Consider the following 22,892-nt stretch of genomic DNA (forward strand, 5'->3'; position numbering starts at 1 on the left):
TTATTCCAGCCAGGGATCATCTTCTCAATGATTCTAGAAGGAATTTTTTTGCCTTCTTCCCATCTACCTCTCTCCCCCTCTCCCTGCCGTTGCAGTTGAAGCCATATAATTCATAATTCTAGTGGTCTTCTTGGGAACTCCCCAAGCTCTGTTCTTCTTGAAAATGGCTTTTTTAGCCCTGGCCTGTTTGGCTCAGTGGTTGGAGCGTCGGCCTGCGGACCAAAGAGTCGCAGGTTTGATTCTGATCAAGGGCACTACCTCGGTTGTGGTTTGATCCCCTGCCCTCGTCAGCACTGTGTGGGAAGCAACCAATCTATGTGTCTCTCTCACGTTGACCTTTCTCTCTCTCTCTCTCTCTCTCTCTCTCTCTCTCTCTCTCTCTCTTTCCCCCCTTCCACTCTGTCTGAAAATAAATGGAAAAATATCCTTGGGTGAGGATTTAAAAAAAATAAAATGGCTTTTTTTAGGGTAAAACCGTAAACCCTATGATATGCCCTTGCCAACCACAGCCATTGTGATTGTGGGGGAATCACTAGCCATCTGCTTATTTCTTATCTCACCCTGCACATCTGCCTTGGAGTATTAACAAAGCCTGCCTGTGGAGAAACCATTGTGTATGTCTGTTTAAACATAATTTCTCACCTGGCTGGTGAGGCTCAGTAGTTGAGCACCAATCCATGCTCTGAGAAGCTGCAGGTCTGATTCCAGGTCAGGGCACAGGCCAGGGTTGCAGTCTCATTCCCCAGCAGTGGGTGTGCAGGAGGCAGCCAATTGATCTCTCTTCTCCCTCTCCCTTTCTCTCTCTCTCTCTCTAAAATAAAAAAAATATATATATTTAAAAAAATAAATAAACATCATTTCTCCAAATGCGGACCAGTTAACAAATGGGTTTCAACTGGAAAAGAGCTGGCTGCAATCTGAAAAACCTTTACTTGCAGTCCTGTCCAAAATAAGAATTATTATTATTGTTCCTACAGACTTCTGAGGTTCCCCTAGCATACCCACCTGAGTTAAACCTGTAGAAGGCACTCGTTTGCTGAAGGTGAGCAACTCACTTCGCTGAGGATTAATTAGTTAAGGGGCTCTGGACCTTAAGATAAAGGCAAGACCAAGTTGAGCTACTGCTGGAGACCTCCTCCTCTTTCTCTTTGCCCCCACATATCCCATTGGTTACAGGGTTAAGTGGGAAGAAAATAAAGCCGCTTCTTTTGCAAATGGCGATGAGGCCCAACTCTTACTTAATCTAACAATGGCAAAAATCTTTCCTACTTAAAAACAAAACAAACAAGCTGCTGCCTTTTTCTATACCTACAGAGAGCCAGATGCTTATGGAATCACATCTAGGGGTGCCAGTGTGAAAGACTTAAATATGGATTGCTGTAGTCTGAAAGACTTAAAAAGGCTTTAGACCTGATAAAGTTTTAGAAAAGCTCTTCTTGGTATCAGTGCTCTGAAAAGTCTAAGAAGTCTGAACAAAGCTGGTATCAGAATAAAGAATATTTCCCAGCGACTGGAATGCAAGAGGATGATGCCATACTAACAAGTCTTTGTGGTTTGTGAGATGTTGTTGCAGTAGGCTATTGCAGAGTGCTGGACTCCTCTCTGTCGGAGTAACTATGCAAGCTGTTGATCCTTTCTATACTTCAACTGTCCGTCTTTAAAATGTGTATAATGTGCCCTGGCCAGTTTGCTCAGTGGTTAGCACATTGGCCCACAGACCGAAGGGTCTTGGGTTCCATTCCCAGTTAAGGGGCATATACCTGGGTTGCATCCCTGGCCCTGGTCTGGGTCGTGGGGGAGGCAACCAATTGATGTGTCTCTCTCACATTGATGTTTCTCTCTCTCTCTCCCTACCTCTCACTCTATCTAAAAATCAATGGAAAAATATCCTCAGGTGAGAATTAACAAACAAACAAACAAAAATGTGTATAATGCTTTGGGGCACTTGAACTTGTCTCCCAAGGATGTTTTGAAACAAACTACATAATGTATGTAAAACTCCTTGAGTTTGCTTGTAGGAAAACCTAGTGTGGTAATAAATAATACCTTTACAATGTATTGTACTGTGGGGGCGGTGGGGAACCTTTTTTCTGCCAAGGGCCATTTGGATAATTATAACATCATTCCATTTCTTGGCCACACAAAATTATCAACTTAAAAATTAGCCTGTTATATTTGCTCAGGCTAAATTGGTCAGTTGTCTGATGTTAGCCGGTACTGATTCCGAGGGCCTTGTACGGCCCACTGTACATTCCCCACCCCTGGGTGCCTTTACGCCAAAGTTCAAACCTTGATGCAAATAGAAGGTATCGTTATTTTAATCGTCATTCTCCAAAGTCTTCCTAGGAAAGTTGAAGGTTGTTTATGGTAGTTACAGTTTTCACTCCATGCCCTTCCTCCCTCCTCCATTCTCGCATCCCAGGAATCAGAGGCGAAGGAGAGGGTAACCGAGGCAGGGAGGAAGAGATCTGCGTGACACCCCTCAGCAAGGGTGCAGTCAAGCCGGTGGTGCGGACCCGGATGCGTAACGCCCAAGCCACGGTCCTTCAGGGGATTTATAGTTGAAACGGGCCCCAGAGCACGAGATTGGCTGGGGGAATGCCCTGAGCGCGGCTGGGCTGCTCGCATGGCGTTGCTCAGATACCTCTGCCCGGCTCCGTCGACGTCCCCTGCCTGCCAGCCCGTCGGGTGGCGGTCGAGCCGCGGGAGCCCGTTCGTGGGCAGGGCCGGAGCGCCTCGGGCGGCCGCTGCCCCGTCGCTGACCCTCGCGCGAAGCTGCGCGCACCGAGAGGAGACATCTTCCCGGCTGGGCCTCCGCGCCCGCTTCGGCCCGGGGCAGCGAGGCCAACCCGGGACGGGGGGCGGCCCGCGCACCCCTCCGTGGGGGGCGCCCCGACTCGCCGGGGGCGGGGTCACGTCCCACCCGGGCCGCCGGGGGCACCGGCGCTGCGGAAACCTGAGCGTGGCCGAGGAGCCGGGGCTTCCAGGGCCACCTACCCGGGCGCCTCGGGCCCGCGGTGGGCGCGCCGGCTGCCGCCGCCCCCGGGCCGTCGCGGAGACCACTCCTGCGCCCAGTACCTGTGGACGCCCTTGTCAAGCGCCTGGAGGCCCCCAACCCCGGGGAGCCGAAACCAGGACAGACATGCTACTCCCGTTTCCTGCCCCTTCGGAGCGGCGAGGAGTGGGTGAGGCGGGGCCAGGCCGCTGCACCGAGAAGCCCCCGAGCCGAGCGCGGACAGGCCCGGCGGCGGGGATCGGCAGGCCGGCCTCGGCCCACTGGCGGGCGCAAGGGGAGGGCAGCAGGCGGGAAGGCGCCCCTTCCCCGCGCCCCGTCGCCCTGGCAGGCCCGAACCGGGCGCCCGGGTCGAGTCGGCCGGGCCCAGCGGCCTGACCCCGGGAGACCCCGCTTTGAGGCGGGCAACGGCTGCCTTGGCCCAGGCCGCCCGGCCCTCAGGTTGTCTGACTGTGACGGGCTGAGTGGGGCAGAGGGTGGCTGCAGGGGAACCAGGCGCTTCTCCCCACTGCTGGGGGGGTGTTGTGCTTTGTGGGGGGTCGGGGGGTCACCACCCTCCCAGGAGAGGTGGGGGAGGGCCGCCGGCGCAGCTGGCCGGCGAGGGGCGGGGTCACAGAAGCGAAGTGTGCGTGTGTGTGAGTGTGAGTGTGAGTGTTCGAACGAGGGCGTGTGTGGGGGGGAGCGCGCGGAGGATCCGTGGCCTGCGCGCAGGCGCGAGCAGCGGGCCGGGCCAGAGCTCTGGAAGGAGGCCCGCGGGGAGTGGGGGCGGTGGGCCTGCGGGAGGGCCTCCAGCCTGATGCGAGGGGGTGCGGGGAGCCGGGTCGGCGTCGCCAGGCGCGGGCGTTTCGAGGCCGACGCTTCCGCGCGTGCGCGCGCCGGCGGAGTGTCCGCGTTGAGGAGAGTGACGCGTGCGCGTTCACGTGCGCCCGGGAGAGCGGTAAGAAGCGTAGGGAGGCTTGAAGGGGAGTGGGGGTGGAGAGGCGAGCCGGAGGAGGGGTGGGGAGGCGGCGCCTGCGCAGTGCGCCGCGGAGGAGCTGTGTGTATGTGAGAGTCTGACGGGTTCAAAATGGCGGCGGCTGCTTCGGCGGCTCCTCCTGTGTGAGGGAAACAACACCCCTCCCCGGCAGCGGCGGCGGCAGCGGCGGCTGCGACTCTTAGAGCACCTTCCCAGCGGCTGGGCCTGTCGCCGCTCTTTCTATTCTGGGCAGGGGGCGCTCCGGGAGGAGGGGCAACGCCAGGGGGCCCATCCCCCGGAATCCCTCCTCTGCGACTGGGGAGTAGCCGGGGGCTCGTCCCGCAGCGCGGAGCCCGGGCTGAGGGGGAGACGCGAGGGGAGCCCGGGCCCCCAGCCCGGCGCGCCGCTCCCGCCCTCTCTGCCCCCCGGGGCCGGGGCCCGCGTTCCGGGGGGCCGGGGCGGCGCGGGGAGCCTCGGGCCGGCCGGTCTCAGCTGATCGGCCGCCGATCTCGGGCTCCGGAGGCGGCCGGGCGGCTGCTGGCCGAGGGCACGGCGAGGAGGGAGCTCCCCGCGGCCGGGGCTGGCCCGGGGCTCGGGCTCGGGCTGCTGACCGCTGGCCCGGGGGAGGCGGGGGCGCCCCGGGCTCGGCGCCGAGGGGTCGCGCTCCCCTCTCCTGACGCCTCCGACTCCGTCTCCAAAGCCAGAAGAGCAGATTTGATTCAGCAACTGTTTCCTCTCTTTTCCGGGTCGCTTTGACCCTTTCTGGATACTGGGTTGATCCACGGAAAAAACCGAAGACGACGTTTGGGATTTAATTTTTCCTCTCAGTTTTTGGAATCTTTTACTTCTCCCTTGGTCAAGAACTCCAGAGCAAAATCCCCGGTGAGATTCCCCCCTCTACCCTCCCCCCCTTTGGAAGTTTGGTCCGCTGTGTTATCTAAAGACTTAATGTAAAGTTTCTATTTCTTTTTCCGATGGGTGAACCATTGAAACGCCTTTCCCATGGGGAGCCCGGCGCGATTCGCGGTTTTCGGTCTCCGGCCCTGGCTGCTCTCAAGCCCCGGCGATCCTCGCCCAGGGGGTGCAAACGAGGTTTCTCTCCCGACTTGGGGCGAGTGCTTCCTCCAGGAGGGCTCTGCCACGAACTGTTCTCCCAAACTGTGTCATCGGGTCCTCTGGTCTCGTAGCAGTTTTGAAAGGATGCTATTAACGTGGCGGTAATGTAGTTAGAAAAACAAATCTGCATCCCCTATGGAAGCCATTATCTACAAGAATATTTAGGGGAAAAAAATGGAAAACCTTTCCTGATATTATAGACCCTTCGCGCAAACCTGTCTTGATTTAATTTTTGGAAAAGATGTATTTTACTTATATCTATAGGTAGAGTCGTTTAGTTTTTTATTTATTCAGAACATCTGATGGAATTTTTGTCCCCGATTTGCAACTCTCTTGCATTTGTTTCAGAGTTGTACACATCTTGGGTTGGGGTGGAGGGTTGGTTTGGGAATGAAAAGATCCGGGGAGTCTAAGAAGGAAGGCGACGATTGTTGCCTTCCAGAGGGGTGTGGGAAATTGTATTTTGAAGCCTTTCTTCAAATCCTAATTTCTTGTCCTCTTTTAATATGGTTAGTCTGCCCTTTTTTCCTTCAGTTTCTAATTACCAGTGAGAGAGAACTAATTTGGTTAGGATCTGGATTAGTTCAGTGTGCCTGCTTCACCTGGTCAGTGTTGTCTACCCCCCCCTCCTCAAATACCACCCCCCCATGCTTGCCATGAAGGGGATCCTTGCTAATTGTATCCTGTGGGGAGAAACAAGTGGTGTGGCCCAACCACAGGGAACTGAAACCAGCATCTCCTTTGGCTTAGGCCTGGGACTGTTGTAATGTGATTAATGTTGGTCATGACATGGACCCACTTGCACAAGAGCAGAGAGATCCCAAACTGATGAAGAGGAACCAGATTTCTCAGAGAGCCTTTAACTTACACGTATTTTAAAACACTTTTTTCCCCCCATGGAAGGAAAGGTTGAGTTTAAGTTCTCACCTCTGCTCATGTCATTATTCTTTAGTGTTGCAATCAATCTGGTTCATAAGGAGGAAGAGGAAGGCAGCCCTGGAGTGGTTTCTTTACGGTAATTTCAACAGAAGAGAGAGATGGAACCCGAAGAAGAAAGGATTCGTTACAGCCAGAGATTGGTTAGTATTTTATTTATTTTTCCCCCAGTTTTGAAGCAGAATAACTATAATGTTTCTATTTGTGAATATACTGTGATCACAACTTTTCAGGTGGCTTTTCTGTGTACCAGAGGAGGAGAGAAGGTATATATCTCATTTGGGTTTTACTAGAGCCTTAGTATTCATCCTGTTTGGAAATGGAGTTATATGTAGCCGTTAACTTATATAGAAAGTACTGTAATTCCAAGGATTTTGTGGATTGCAACGTGACAAGGATAACTAATTTTGCAATACTGACATTGTAATAATTCTCGAATTAAGTTAGATCAGAATGTAAATTTCAGAGGCAAAACTGTTTGAGGAAGGATAGTTTGATATAATTTTTTAAAGATTATGGTGTGCCAGGATTTGTGGCCTTGAGCTGGGGTGTAGAACTATGGAGTCTTTAGTTTTTAAACAAATTAACACTTTGATAGGTTTGGAAGGAAGGTTGGGGGGGATTGATTGAGAAAAGGTAGAATACTGGATGCTTATGAAGTTCTGTATTTTGTATTTTGGGAGGAGTGTATGTCATCTTATAGAAAGAAATTTCTACTTAGTAATGATTTGGAGGGAATTAGCTTGTATGTGCATATGAATACATGCTCCTTTAGGCTCTGCTTTCTTCTCAAGGTTTCCCTATTTGGCGGTTAAGAATTTGATTTCGTTTCCCTGGCCAAAGAGAGCTTTATTAATATTCGCACCATATATTTATTCCAGAAATTTGAATTTGTGTTTGTATAGTAGGGTATGAGGAAAGACACAAATTTCATGTATTATGTGAAATTTGGTGAACTGAAAGACCTAGAAGATCACTAAAGGAATTTATGGTGATTTTATTTGGCTCTGTGTTTAGATTTCATTTGGAGAGAAAAAAAGTTATTCTTTAATCCATTTTCTGGTGATCTCCACTCTTTTTGAGAAAAGGCAAAAGGCCACTTTTTTTCCCCCTCTTTATGTGACTGGTAAAAAGGTGTGGAGTGAATTGGCGAGTATATTTAGCAGGCATGTGTTCTGGCAAGCCTATTTCAGAGACTTGCCTCTTGTCTCCCAATCTGTGTGTTGAGATCATAATTCTTTGTCTCTAATTTTTAGGAATAAAATGTATCAGTAGTGGAGTTTTGTACATTTAGGAATTATTATTATTTTTTTACCTTTCTTGAATTAAACTTTCTTTGGGAAAAAAGAAAGATTATGCTTATCATGTCAAGCTTGTAGAATTGTTGACCTATTACATAAATATCTGAGGGATCTTGGGATCCAGTTTTTCAAAGGAAGAGCCTTTCATCAAATAAAAGTTTTCATATTTTTTAACAAAATAGTTGTAGGGAGATACAGGAATCTGTGATTTTTGTCCTTATAATAATTTTTTTGTTAATTATAGTGATTAATACCTGTTGCGCACATTAATCCTTTCCTTATTCTATTTTTTTCTCTTGGTTCATGAGCAGTTGTAGCCATGTTATGTAAGAAGGTACATCAGATATTTGGGGGCATCTTTCTTATTTAGAATTTTGGGTAGCCCAGCTTGTGTGGCTCAGTGGTTGAGCATCGTCCCATGCACCAACAGGTTGGTGGTTCGATTCCCGGTCAGGGCACATGCCCAGGTTGTGGGCCAAATCCCCAGTGAGAGGCGTGCAGGAGGCAACCATTCGATGTTCTCTCTCATCGATGTTTCTGTTTCTCTCCCTTTCCCTTCCTCTTTCTCTAAAATCAATAGAGAAAAAATTTTAAAAAGAATTTTGGGTAATAATTTTGAAGTTTAGGGAGACTGACATCTGTTTTCCTTTCTAAGATTACATAACAAAATTATATATGAAGTGTAAGTCCCTTCCAAAATATAACTTTTTATATGAGAGCATATTGGTCACTTATTTATGTGGCAGTTTGCCTACCAAACTTTTACTATCTCTTTGGTGAATGCTCACATTACAGAATTTTCTACTGATTAAGTTAGAGCTTATTTGAACAATTTAAAACTGACATAAAGGCTTAAAGGCTAATCTTTATAGTAGTTTACGTATGTATATTTTAACACTTTATCTTTAAAGTAGGTCATAGTATAGAACTTAAGTTTATTTTGTAGTGATTGGCCCTGGAACATAAAGTTTGAAAGACAAAATGACAGGTTTACCAGCTTGGCTTAGTGATTTGGTCTCATACAGTATATATTTGTCAAATTGAATTGAATCATATAGTACATCGACTATAGTGGTATTGACTGCTATTTCATGTTGTTTGGGAGAACTGTTCATCTTTTAAAATAGCCTCATGGGAGAGAAAAGTAGTACTATTAAAAGTCGTGAGTCTAAACTCATTTCAGAACAAGAATGACTTTTTTGTATTGAAGACTCTTTATCTTATTATTATTACTGATTTTAGGGAGGGAGAGGGGAAGAGAGAGCGAGCTTAGGAAAGAGAGAGAAACATCGATGTGAAAGAGACACGTCAATTGGTTGCCTCTCGTTCACACCTTGACCAGGGATTGAACCCACAACTCAGGTGTGTACCCTGACTAGGAATTGAACCCGTGGTCTTCTGGTGCATGGCACGACGCTCCAACCAACTGAAGCCTACTGGCCAGGGCCACCCTTTGCCTTTAAAAAAAAAGTTGTATTTGTATTAATAAGATCTATTTTCGATTGAATAGATCCTTTTAATGCCTTTTACTGACATAGTTATGTCAAGCGCACAGGTTGAATTTGGTAAAGTAAATTTTGATAGGTTTATATTATCTTTATGACAAGTCATTTTTTAAAAAGCCAGAAATAGCCCTGGCTGGTTTGGCTCAAGCGGTTATAGCGTCAGCCCGTGGACCAATGAGTCTCAGGTTTGATTTCGATCAAGGGCACATGCCTTGGTTGCGGCTCATCCCCGGCCCTGGTCTTGGTCGGCCCTGGTCTTGGTCGTGTAGGAGGCAACCAGTCCATGTGTCTCTGTCACATCAATGTTTCTCTCTCTCTCTCCCTCTCTCCCTCCCACTCTATCGGAACAAAAATGGAAAAATAGCCCTGGCCGGTTTGGCTCAGCGGTTAGAGCGTCGGCCTGCGGTCCGGAGAGACCCGGGTTCGGTTCCCGCTAAGGGCACGTACCTCGGTTGCAGTTTGTCCCCGGCCCTGGTTGGGTCGTGTGGGTGGCAACCACTCGATGTGTCGCTTTCACGTCGATGTTTCTCTCTCTCTCTCTCTCTCCCTCTCCCTTTATCTGAACAGAATATCGAAGAGTGTCCTCGGATGAGGATTAAAAAAAAAAAAAGGTAAGAAAATCAGAAATAGCTAGTTTTTAAAAATTGGCTTGTCTTTTACCAAACTAGTATTTACTTATTACATGTGGAAGAGAATTGTACCTTTGAAGATGATGTGTATGTGTAGGTTTGGGAATAAACTCTACTTTATTTATTTATTTTTTTTATCCTCACCTGAGGACATTTTTACATTTATCTTCAGATAGAGTGTGAGGGAGAGAGAGAGAGAAACATCGATGTGAGAGAGACACATCAAGTGGTTGCCACCCACATGACCCCAACCAGGGCCCGGGACAAACTGCAACTAAGGTACATGCCCTTAGCGGGAACCAAACCCACGATTCTCTGGTCCATGGGCCGACGCTCTAACCGCTGACCCAAACTGGCCAGGGCTAAACTCTACTTTCTGGAACCAGACACTAATTTTGTAGTGTAGGAAATGACATGGGAGGGTAAATACTGTTTGGCTTTTTGTGTGTGTGTGTATGGTTTGTAATGATCAAGGTGACTGTTTTTGTTAATCCTCACCCAAGGCTATTTTTCTGTGTATTTTTAGTGGAAGGGAGGAAGGGGGAGAGAGAGAGAAACATCAACGTGAGAGAGACACATCAATTGGTTGCCTCTTGAACCACCCCATGACCCTGACTGAGGCCAGGGATCGAACTAGGTATGTGCCCTTGACCAGGAATGGAACCCCCGATCCTTTGGTCCGAGTGCTGATGCTCTAACCTCTGAGCCAAACCAGCCAGGGCTGTTTGGCTTTTTTAAAGTAAGACATCGATTTTTTTTTTTTAATGAAAGAATCAGTAGTTTTAGTATATATGGATTCCTAGAAAAAAGCCAGATAGATCTCCAAGTCAAATTGATATACCTGAGGAGAGGAACAGAAGCTTCAGTTTTGATGATGGGCGGATGTTTGGTTGTCTGGAAGTAAAGGTGATTTATTTTTGTATTTTAATAAATTTAGATGTAGGACCTTATTGAGAAACATTGACAAGTACTAAAGATGGGACCTTTTTTTCCTTCATTTGGTTTCAGGAACCAAAGTGTTGGAGTAATTTTGGATGTTTGTGACCCTCCATTAATATTTAAGTATTCACTTACAGGGAGTGTTCAGCATAATATCTTAAAATTTCTTAATCCATAGCAATTGTAATTGATGCTCTTTTATAATTGAGTAATCCTTATTGCATAGAAAATCAAGGACAAAATAATGTGTGTTTAAATGTTTAAGATTTCTATGCTATGTAGTATGATGACCTTCATTTTTAACTTTGGACTTTTTTCATTTTTATTGGAAAAGATGATCTTTGTTATACTGGATTATAATATCTGCCATCAACCTGTATAGTAAAATTCACTAGCCCCTGCCAAAGGCAGTTGTAGAAACGAATGAACACCTAAATCAGTGTCAAAGAACCTGAAGACAATATACTTCAGGGTAAAAGAAGTTACATAACTTACATATTTTTTCTCTTGAATTCACCTAAGCCTGTGGTGTTATCTGAAGAGGGAGACGTTGATGTACTTGAGAATTCATTTTGCTTGTCAATTTTGATGATGAGATTAAGAGATTTCCTAAAGGATGTTATTACGCCATTGAATGTTCACTCCTGTTAATGTACTTTACATATGATTTTCTTTGAAATAGTTAAGTCATTATCTTTGCAAGAAAAGAGGGGGGGGGCTGAAGCCATGATGATATTTTTACCTTTCTCTGGGTTACCCATGAAATTGTCTCTCCATATTCAGCACTTACCAGATTATCCCTTTATAAACAGTCCCACTTTGAATGACCCCACTCCAGCGTCTTTTTAAAAAATTTTTTTATTTATTTATTTTAGAGAAAGTGTGGGGGAGGAAACATCAATTTGTTGTTCCACTTGTTTATGTATTCATTGGTTGATTCTTATATGTGCCTTGATGGGGGATAAAACCCAAAACCTTGGCCTATGGGGACAGCACTTGTAACCAACTGAGCTATGTGGCCAGTCCCCCATTCAATGGTCTTTTGACCAGGAATGGACTAGGCAAAATAAAATCTTAATTTTAAGCGATTTTTTTCCCTATCATGAAAGGGTCATATTGTTAACAACTAGAAAAAGAAGTTAATAGACGGTCTAAAATGTTGAACTTGCTTATTTATAATTATTTCATTAGCCTTAACCTTCAGTCTGTTTGTGAAGGAGTATGTTCTGAGTGTGTCAGCCTCCTTCCTCATAATGTAAGCAAAACTTGTCGCCCATTTTCAGGTAATTTGAAATGCAGCTAATGAGGGAGCTAATTCTTTATTCTTAATGTATCAGTCTTCCACAGTAAGCTATATTTTGAGGACTGAGAGTAAGGACTATATTTAAGTTCTATCATTTTCTCTTGTTTTATTTTGCTGAGCACTAATCACTACCTACCGTACTTAAATTGGTTTGTGCATATCTCTCCATTAATGTAAGCTTCTTGAGACTTGGGACCTTGTTTTTGTTTATGGTATATATTATGGGTGCTTTGAACAGTGCCTGACACATAGAAAGTGTTCAGTAAGTAGCCTTAATACCCTGGCTATTTTTGCTCTGTGGTTATAGCGTCACCTGAGGACTGAAGGGTCGGCAGGTTCAGTTCTGGTCAAGGGCACATACCTGGGTTGCGGGTGCAATCCCCCATCCCGGTTGTAGTTGTGCGGGAGGCAACCAATTGATGTGTCTTTCTCACAGGGATGTTTCTTTCTCTTTTTTTTTTTTTTGCTTCCTCTCCCTCCCTCCCTTCCCCTCTATCTAAAAAATCAATGGAAAAATATCCTAAGGTGAGGATTAACCAAAAAAAAAAAGGTACTCAGTCTACAACATAGAAAGTGCTCAGTATTTGTTTATGTTGTTGGAAGCCTTGATAAATACTTTTTTTGTACTACCAGTTTTTTCAAGTGCTAGGAATAGGTTACTAGAATTGAGGAGAATTTGGTGCATAGGGATGAGCAAAATACCTGGATATTGAGTCTTGCAGTATATATAAGAACCAGAAGATCAAAGCTATAAAAGATAAAAACTTATGCTTAATACATATGCCAGATAAATACATTTATAACGTTTGGGCCATTAGAACAAATAAGAAAATGTTTTGTTAATCTTTAAAAGCTCTGTCTGAATTTAAGTTCTCCTACCACTAATCCTGTCCTAAACCCTCTATGTCAAAACTTTTGCGGACTTTCAGATAAACTTTAAGTTGTAAATTTGCAAGTGATGGTATTTGTGTTACTCTCAAGTGTTGGTTTTGGCCGTTAAGTCAGGAAATTGATACATTTACTGTATACCATGCTGAGGGATTTACAATTCTTTATATTCTTTAAATTTTTTTTCCCCTTGGGAAATGGACATCCTTAATCAGGTTTCATAAATTTGCTCTGTTTATCTTATTTTTTGAATAATACTGTATTTTTGCATTGTGCTTTCACATTAACAAAAACGAAAATTCAATAAACATTTATCACGTGCTAAATACTAGATTAGGTTCTTTCATATACCTTACATTATTTAATCCTCAAAGCACTCCTGTAAGGTAGACTGTATAGTTTTAAACCTTAATTTTTATTTATTATGAAAATCGAGGTTTGAGGGGGCCATGCTTGACTTGCCCAAGATCACCATTGGTTGGGAGTAAGTAGAACCAGATCTTGAATTCCCATGTTTCTTCTCTCACACCATACAATCTCTCTTGTGGTGCATTTGATACAGAAAACAAATGATACCCTCTTCTGTTGTAGAAAGTTATAGACTAAGTATTTTCTCTACTTTAAATGTTTCTTCTCTAACAGAGTCCTCCATAACATCCTAAATAAGATAGCTATAAATATCTGACAGCCAGAGTTTAATCATATTTTTTTAAAAGATTGGCACATTCTTTCTTTTTGTGAACTTTGAATTTATTGCACTTAATCCATTAAAACACTGATATTTGTGTAGTTTATGTATATGTCAGGCCTTTTATTTATGCATGTCACTCATATCATTGTTTTCTGTTTTAAATTTTAGGTTCTTGGGGGTTTTCTCTATCTGTGAGTACTTGGTAAAAACTTAAAACCGTAAAGATAAAAGGCAGCAGATAGTGACCAAACGTGGTTTTGGCAAATACAGTGGTGAAGGCCTCCTTCAGGTAGGTAGAGAGGAGGAGGGAAGAGGGTGGCCTTGTAGGAGGTAAAGACAGCATAAGCTGTACTATGGAGTGGGAAGCCTATAAGGTTTACTCTGAAGGTGTCCATTAGATTAGTAGAATTAAAGTAGAAGATTTAGCCCTGGCCGGTTTGGCTCGGCAGTTAGTGTGTCGGCCTATGGACCAAAGAGTCGTGGGTTTGATTCCATTCAAGGGCACGTACCTCAATTGTGGTTTGGTCCCTGGCCCTGATTGGGGTCTTGGGAGAAGCAACCAAACGATGTATCTCACATCAATATTTTTCTTTCTCACTCTCTCTCTGCCCCTTCCTCTCTCCCTCTCTCCCTCTCCCTCCCTTTCTCCACTCTATCTGAAGATAAATGGAAAAATATCCTCGGGTGAGGATTAAAAAAAAAGATTTATTTTGGGAGGGAGACACTGGTGATAATGTTGGGCATATATTTTAAACAATTACAAAAGCCAGGTATGGAAAATAGAGAGTCATAAGTTGTGGTTTATTTTTATTTTATTTTATTTTTTTATTAATTAATTTTTGTTACAGATGTTTCTCCTTTTCCCCCCATTGATTCCCCCTTCCCCCTAGTTGTGGTTTATTTTTAATAGAACAGTAATTTGATTGAAGTTTTAGAAGTAATAGTTTTGCAGTTTTATATCTGGGAGATGTCTGGAAGAATACAGAAATAAGTTACCTCTGGAGGTGAAAGGTACCTGCAGTGGTTCTCGAAGTGTGGTCCTCTCACTCGCAGCATAAGCGTTATCTGGATATCTGGGAACATGTTAGTAATGCACATTTTTAGGCCCTGCCCTATACATATGAAATCAGAATCTCTGGGGTTAAGGCCCAGCAAAATGTGTTTTAACAAGCTAGGTGATTCTGATGCTTGCACACTTTTGAGAACCACTGCTCTGGGGTATAATATAGAAATGGATAGTAAGGAATGGAAGCAAGACATGCTGGCAGTGAAGGACTGCTAAAACTTGGTGACTGATAGAAGGGGTGCTTGATCAGGGATCAATAACCCTGAGTACTAGTATCAACTCTATCCCCAGCTATGGGCTTTTCTTAGACAGAGTGGAAGGGAGGGAGGGAGAGAGAGAGAGAGATCGATGTGAGAGAGAGACATTGTTTGGTTGCCTCCTGCATGGCCCCGACTGGGGTCAGGGATTGAACCTGCAAACCAGATACGTGCCCTTGACCAGAATCGAACCTGGAACCCTTCGGTCCACGGGCTGATGCTCTAACTGCTGAGCAAAACTGGCCAGGGCACCAGCTGTGGTTTTGAACAAGAGAACTGACATGTTATTGAGGGAGTTATAATTGATTTCTGAGACTTTTGGAGGCAAAGGCAATTGAAGAATTGAGGTGGACTCTGAGATTAAATCAGGTTACCAGAAAGATCAGAGGGATGGATTTTTGAAAGGGAGAGTTGAGAACTCGGGTAGATGTTATTTATTTATTTATTTATTTATCTATCCTCACCCGAAGACGTTTTTCCATTTTTTTATTCAGATATAGTGGGAGGGAGAGAGAGGAAGAGAGAGAGAAACATTGACGTTGAAAGGGACATATCGAGTGGCTGCCACCTGCATGACCCAAGGACAAACTGCAACCAAAGTACATGCCGTTAGTGGGAACCGAACCCGGGTCTCTCTGGACCGCAGGCTGACGTTCTAACCACTGAGCAAAACCGACCAGGGCTTTTTGGGGGGGGGGGAGTGGATGTTTTAGATAGCTGGAACAGGTTTGTTTAAAACAGGGATCCTCATCTGGGTGTGATTGTTGTCCAGTCAAGAGAGTTTGGCAATATCTGGAGACAGTTTTGATTGTCAGATTAGGGGAGTACTGCTGGTATTTTAGTGAGTCGAGTCTGGGGATGCTGCTAAGACATCCTAAATGAACAGGTCAGCCCCTCACAACAATGCTTTATCTGACTCAAAATGTCAGTAGTGTAAGACTGAAAATCAGTAGATAGGTTCTATATATGTTATCCTGATTAGTTGCTATTTATCTTAGAATTTTAAATCTATCTCAGAATATCTCTAAAGTACTCTCAGATTGTGTTTCTCAGGGCTTTGCCCAAAGTAAGCATGAAGCATTTTTATTTGTTAAATTTTCACAAAACTATCTTCAGAGTCATGGCAAATCCTCAACTAGTTGCAGATTTATTACTTCTTTTAACTTATCCTTAGATCAACTTAATTTGGATAACCAATGTAAGTACTCACTGTCTTGAGATCAATAAAGTCGCAGCAAGAAATTTCCTTTTGATACTTTCTTATTTTTTTGTTAATCCTCATCTAAGGATATTTTTTCCATTGATTTTTAGAGAGTGGAAGGAAGGGAGGGAAGGGAAGAGAGAAAGAGAGAGACACATCGATGGGTTGTTTCTTGCACTCATCCCGACCAGGGCCAGGGATCGAATCTGCAACCCAGGTACAGGTCTGTGACTGGGAATCGAACCTGTGATCCTTCCGTGTGCAGGCTGACGGTGTGCAGGCCGACGCTCTAACAACTGAGCTACACTGGCCAGGGCTGATACTCTCTTTGAAGGATAGAAGAATGAGATAAAAGCTGCAGTGTTGACGTAAGCAAATATTGAAATATTATTAACTGCCCTATAGTAGAAAACCCTATAACCATTCCTGAGAAACAACGTCATCAGCTGGTTGTAGACTCCAATGTGAATTCAAGGTAGCCTAACCGTTACTCCATCTCTTTATATCCCTGGATCACAGAGCAGTAATTGGCCACCTTTTCTTACTGTGACCTCAAGAGAATGTAGATTCATGATTTGTGAATATAATGATCATTTTATAGTACTTTTAAGTTTGCAAAGTGCTTCCCTGTTTCTTGTGTCTTTTGATCATCTTAATCTTTTTTTTTAATGTTTTTATTGATTTTTAGAGAGAGAGTGAAAGGGAGAGGGAGAGATAGATAGAAACATTAATGAGAGAGAAACATTGATCAGCTGCCCCCTGCATGCCCTACTGGGGATGGAGCCTGCAACCTGGGCACGTGTCCTGACCAGGAATCAAACCAGCGACCTCTCGGTGCATTGGTCATTGCTCAATCTCTGAGCCATACCTGGGCAATCATCTTAATTTTTTTTTTTTAATCCTCACCTGAGGATATTTTTCCATTGTTTTTCAGAAAGGGAGAGGGAGAGAGAGAGAGAAATAATCAGATTGGCAACTGAAGCACATGCCTGTGACCGGAACTGAACCCGAGACTCTTTGGTCCGCAGGCTGATGCTCTAACCACCGAGCAAAACAGGCCAGGGCATCATCTTACTCTTTTGATCATCTCAAGGGGTTGCTGGAACTCAAGGATGGTGCTTCCATGCAGCACATGATGCCTTTGGAGTTGTGCAGTATACAAAAATAATGGTGGCCCTTTTGGGGTGAATAAGATAAAGGAAAAGTCACCCTGTGTATTTGAAACATTGGGAGGAAAAGCCCGATTGGATGGATAATAGTACACATTGAATGTATACTATACGCTTGGTACTGGCACTTTACATATATTAAATAATTTAATTCTCAACAATCTTTTGAGGTCGGTTCTAATTCCCATTTCAATGGTTTGGAAATTGAGGCATAGTGCAGTTAAATAACTTGTCCAAAGTTATCAGTTAAGAAGGGAAAGAGCCAGGATTCAAAGTAGGCAGTCTGGCTTTCAAGCCCAGCAAGCTAAACTGCCACTTTTTCAACTTTGTTGGAGCACAGTTTGTTAATGTTTTGTTGTTAAATTTGGGGTATTTCCCATGCCATCTTTTCTCATTCAGGAGATTCAGTCACTTTTGTGTTTGTTGAGTGCTTATATAGTGCCAGGCACTTTGCTTGGACCTTGCTTTGTTAGACTTCTAAATACTGTACTGTGGTTTCAGATGTACTGAATGCTTTGAAGAAATTAAGGTGATAAAATTCTTGAATGATGGGAATAACTTCTTGAGACTGGGTGATTAGTAAAGGCTTCCTTTGAAGATGGCACTTTGTAACTGAGACTTGAGTGAATTTTGTGAAGTTCAAGAACTTAAGGGACCAGGTCTGGGTCAACAGAGCTGTAGGTAGAGGGACCAGCTAATACAAAGCCCTATGGTAGGGATGAGAAAATGTTACAGGTACTTAACCATACGTCAGGCACCATGCAAGGCTCTTGGCATACAGTGATAAGCAAAATAGGCATGGTCCCTCTGTCTTGAAGCTTACAGTCTGGTGGGGAATCCAGACATTAAATAAATACTTACAGTAGTAGTGTTAATTATAGTTACACAAAGGACTACAAAGGTAAATACAGGATGCAAAGAGAGTGTATAATAGGGTGACCTAATCTAAACTTCAAGAATGGGAGAAGGGCCCTGGCCGGTTTGGCTCAGCGGTTAGAGCATTGGCCTGCGGTCCGGAGAGACCCGGGTTCGGTTCCCGTTAAGGGCATGTACCTCGGTTGCAGTTTGTCCCCGGCCCTGGTTGGTCGTGCGGGTGGCAGCCACTCGATGTGTCCCTTTCACATCAATGTTTCTCTCTCTCTCTCTCACTCCTGCTCTATCTGAACAAAGAATGAAAAAGTGTCCTCGGGTGAGGATAAAAAAAAAAAAAAAAAAGAATGGGAGAAGGCATCAGAGAACACTTTTCCTGATAAGGTCTTTAAAGCTGAGACCTGAAGGGTGAGTAGAGGTAACCAACTTTAAAAGAGAAGTGGCTAGCATATGCAAAAACTCTGAGGTTGGAAGGAATCTGACATGTTTGAAGAAGCTACCAACCAAATAAAACCTAAAAGTCCAGTGTAACTGGAGAGAAGAGAGTCGGGGAGATAGTTTGTCTTCATGAGGTTGTTAGGGGTCAGTCCAAGTAGGGCTTTATCCTGAAGGCAGTAGGGAAGGCAGAAATTCAGCAGAGGAGTATTATGCTTGGACTAATATCAACTGGCTGCAGTATGGAGAAAGGATTAGGGAGAGAGCAAGAATGAATTTGGTGAGACTAATTAGGAGGTTACTGCTAAGGTTCAGGTAAGATAATGATGGTGGTATAGTTGAAGTGCTGACAGTAGAATTAGAGAGGTTTTGAGAAATCTATAGGAAATAGAATGATAGGATTTTGGTTCATTGGATGTGTGGAGGGTGAGGTTAAGGGCGTAAGCATGACTCCCAATTTTTTTTCTCATGTGGGTGACATGTGGTGCAGCCTTTTATTGAGATAGTACACACTGAAGGAAGAGCACGTTTGGAGATTGAGGGAAATAGCATAAGTTCAGTTTTGAGTAAGTCTGGACAGATTGAATGTGAGGTGCCTATAGAATTGTTGAGTAACTATGATTCTGGACCTGAGGAAGGACTTACAGGCATACTGCTGGGTTTCATTGACATAAGTATGGTAATTGAAGTTGGGTAGACATGGATTAGTTTACTAAGGAAGTGAGAAGGAGGGGCCAGAGAGAGAGAGGAAAATCAAGGTAGTTTCCAATCAAGTCTTGGAAACTAAGGAACCGTGGTACTTACTGTTTATCAGGCACTGTTCTAATCATTAGTGTATTTTTACTCATTTTATGCTCATAAGTCTATGAAGTAGGTGCTTTTATTATTTATATTTTATAGGTCAGGAAAAATGACACAAGAAGGGACTAAAAATATAATCTGTCCAGCCAGGCCTTTGTGGCTCAGTGAATTGAGTGTTGTCCCATGGACTGAGAGGTCCCGGTTTGATTCCTGGTTAGGCCTCATGCTCAGGTTGCAGGCTCGATCCCCAGTACAGGAGGCAGCCAATTGATGTTTCTATCTCTCTAAAAAAAAAAAAAAATCAATAAAAAATATTAAAAAAAATATATATATATATCTAGATATCTATCTATCTATCTATCAATCAATCAAATTTGTCTAAAACCACCAAGTAGTAACTGGAAAAGTCAGTTTTTGAACCCAGATTTGTCTGACTCCAGTTTGTATTCTTAAACATCACTTTATACTAATAGTGTTTCAAAGAGGAGGGAGTGGTCAGCTGAGGTCAGAGACTTAGTATATTGAAGACCAAGATTGCCATGGATTTGGCAATGTAGAGGTTATTGGTGACTTTAAAATAGGAGTTTCAGTGGCATTTGAAGGCAGAAGATATTCTTCAAAATAAATGATAGGTTATACAGAGACAGTGAATGAAGAGTTTAGCAAAGTTTGATTATGAAGAGAAAGGGATTCAAATTATAGTTCAAGTGCAGGATCCAGAGAAGGTTCTCTTGGGTTTTTCTTTTTTTAATCCTCACCTGAGGATGTTTTTGCATTTATCTTCAGATAGAGCTGGAGGGAGAGAGGGAGGAAGAGAAAGAGAAACAGAGAAAGACACGACTGGTTGCCACCCACATGACCCCAACCGGGGCCATGGATAAACCGCAACTGAGGTACATGCCCTTAGCAGGAACCGAACCCGGGACTCTGTTCTGCCGGCCAATGTGCTCTAACCACTGAGCCAAACTGGCCAGGGCTCTCTTGGGTTTTTGTTTGTTTTGTTTGAAGATGGGAGTGACAACTACATTTTTTTAATGGCATTATCAACTGTTACTCCTTCCTCTGTTATCCTTCATATTTAATCAGTCCATGGGATGACTCTCAATCCACTGAGCCACACCAGCTGGTATCTTCTTTGAACTTCAAAGGAGACAAAAATATCCCTGGCCATTGTGGCTCAGTTGTTTGGGCTTCGTCATCCCGGGCCTCATGTGGCTTTGCTCGTTTAATTCTCGGTCAGGGCACAAGTCCTGGTTTTGGGCTCTATCCTGGGTGAGGGGCATGCAGGAAATAACTGATGATGTGTCGCTCTCACATCGATGTTTCTCTCTCTCCCTCTGTCTCAAACTTAACAAAAAATCTTAAAAATAAAATAAAGGAGACAAAAATAATCTACTTAACGTCAATAGTATCTACAGATACCTTTTATATACAAAAGTTTGAACATGGTGTGTAGAATGCTAAGGTACCATCTTTGTACCTTAGCTCAGACCCTTTGCTCAGAGAAGTATTTCTTTGACTAAGTTCTCATAGTATAGAATACCTCTTAATGCATAGCACTCATCAACATTGCCACTTTATATTTACTTGGATTATTATTTGATTGTCTATTTTTATTTTAGAATATAAGCATCATTAAAGGCTGCTACAATGCCTTTTCTCACCATTTTATCCAGTGCTTAGTATAATGCCTGGTCCACAGTAGTTGCTTGATGGATTGTTTTTCTGTGAATGTGTATATCTAAAATGCTCTCCATTCCACCCCATTCTGTCTTCTTGGTAAGCACCTAGTATTTATCCTCCAAAGCCCCCAGATGGTCTCTTGAGTCCTCTTGAGTTGTGTTCCCAAGGAACTTTATATATATGCACTTCATTTGTAGAACCAATCACTTTGTTATAATTATTTGACCATGAGTTTATTTTCATCCAGCTAGAGTAGACTTTTTATTATTATTATTTTTATCCTTACCGGAGGACATTTTTTTTGCACTTATCTTTAGACAGAGTGGGAGGGAGAGGGATGAAGAGAGAGAGAAAGAAACATTGACGTGAGAGAGACACATCCACCACACGACCCCAACCAGGGCCGCGGACAAACTGCACCCGAGATACATGCCCTAAGCGAGAATGAACCAGGTCGTTTCTGGTCCGCGGGTGACGCTCCAACCGCTGAGCCAAACCGGCCAGGGCTAGAGTAGACATTTTTAAGGCAAGGCCCATGTTTTATTCAAGTGCTCAAAAAACATTTATTGAATTTAACAAAAATACGTTGTGCACTTTTAAAAAATACATAAAAATATGTAACAATAATTGAACCCTAACAATGTGAAAAAACCTTAGATTGGTAATCAGGAAGCCTGTTAGTTATCTAAGCTTTATTTTATTTACTTACAAATTCTTTCTTGGCATCACAGTTTAAACCATTTGTTTTCAAAGTGTGACCCTGACTATATCTGGAAACTGGTTAGAAATGAAGATTCTTGGGTCCTACCCCAAATTTACTGAATCAAAAACTCTGGGAATGGGACCCAGCAGGTGATTCTGATAGACAGTCAAGTCTGAGAACCATTGGAATTATTTTAATAGTTTGTCTGTTTTTCTGTGTGTTCAAAAAAAGTTGGTTAAGTACTTTACACTTCATAGTTTAAGATTATTTAAAAAACTTTTCTTCATATGTGCTTCATACCTGTTGAATTTACAGGTATTTTTCTTTTCTTTTTTTTTTATCCTCACCCGAGGACACTTTTCTATTTTTTGTTCAGATAGAGCGGGAGGGAGAGAGAGGAAGAGAGAGAGAGAGAAACATTGACGTGAAGGGACACATCGAGTGGCTGCCACCCGCACGACCGACCAGGGCCGGGGACAAACTGCAACCGAGGTACGTGCCTTTAGCGGGAACCGAACCCGGGTCTCTTTGTACCGCAGGCCGACGCTCCAACCGCTGAGCCAAACCGGCCAGGGCTACAGGTATTTTTCTGAACTACTAATGATAGCTATGTAAACAGAATATCTTTGAGTCAGAGGCAGTAGATTCAAAGTATTTGAAAATTGTTTTTAATGCTGCTTGCACAAAGCAAAGTGTGTGAGTGGTTTGTGATATTGTGTGTGTGTGTGTGTATGCATTCATCTAGCATGCATACATGTTTTTCTTTCTATCAGTGGAAACTTCCCCATGATGAGTGGTTAAAGGAAGGGAAAGATAAAGTACCAGCCTTTATTATTAGGCTGACTTGAATGAGTGGTATGGTAGAATAAGTATCTAAAAGTAGAGGTTGTTTTTTTTTGCAGTAGCAGATACACATACTTTCTTACCTCCTATATACTAAGGAGCTTTCTTAGCAATAGATGATTGTGTCAGTGTTACCTTCAACAGGTTGTGGTTGACTGGTAAGTGCTGATTATTTGTATTCATTTACTTGTAGAGAGAGTTGCATACTTGACTCATGGAAACCATAGTAATAGTATATTTCAGATGCATATTTTATGCTAAGTGCTTTATATATGTGGCTCACTTCCACCATTGTTGTTTTGGCTTAATACTTTGAGTTTAAATTTACTCTCTGTTAAATAAAGGGAACTTTTTGGAAATAAGAGTTCTAAAAAAAGAATTCCTTTCAAGATATAGTGATGCTGCCCTGGCTGGTTTTGCTCAGTGGTTAGAGTGTCAGCCCACAGACCAAAGAGTCCTGGGTTCCATTCTGGTCAGGGGCACTACCTCAGTTGTGGGTCAGTCCCCTGCCCTGGTTGGGTCGTGTGGGAAGCAACCAGTCGATAAGTCTCTCGCACATCGAGGTTTCTCTCTCTCTCTCCCCTTCTC

General features: G+C 43.6%; 1 protein-coding gene across 4 annotated transcripts in view; it reads left to right on the plus strand.

The window, feature by feature from the left end:
* Nucleotides 1-4,055: 4,055 nt before the first annotated feature.
* Nucleotides 4,056-22,892, plus strand: part of KDM2A (lysine demethylase 2A) — a 125,225-nt gene continuing 106,388 nt past the window's right edge. The window contains exons 1-3 of one of the 4 annotated variants that reach the window (XM_036258745.1): nt 6,066-6,163; nt 13,445-13,565; nt 16,066-16,168. Coding sequence is in view for 1 of the 4 variants with exons in the window: in XM_036258744.1 (XP_036114637.1) it covers nt 6,122-6,163 (42 nt within the window). In the remaining 3 variants the exon portion in view is untranslated. Of the gene's footprint in view, nt 4,851-6,036; nt 6,164-13,444; nt 13,566-16,023; nt 16,169-22,892 lie in introns of those variants that run through there. The other 3 variants (XM_036258744.1, XM_036258748.1, XM_036258746.1) reach the window with 3 other exon arrangements.

The sequence above is a fragment of the Molossus molossus genome, unplaced genomic scaffold (assembly GCF_014108415.1).
Source record: "Molossus molossus isolate mMolMol1 unplaced genomic scaffold, mMolMol1.p scaffold_m16_p_13, whole genome shotgun sequence".
Taxonomy (NCBI): Eukaryota; Metazoa; Chordata; class Mammalia; order Chiroptera; family Molossidae; genus Molossus; species Molossus molossus.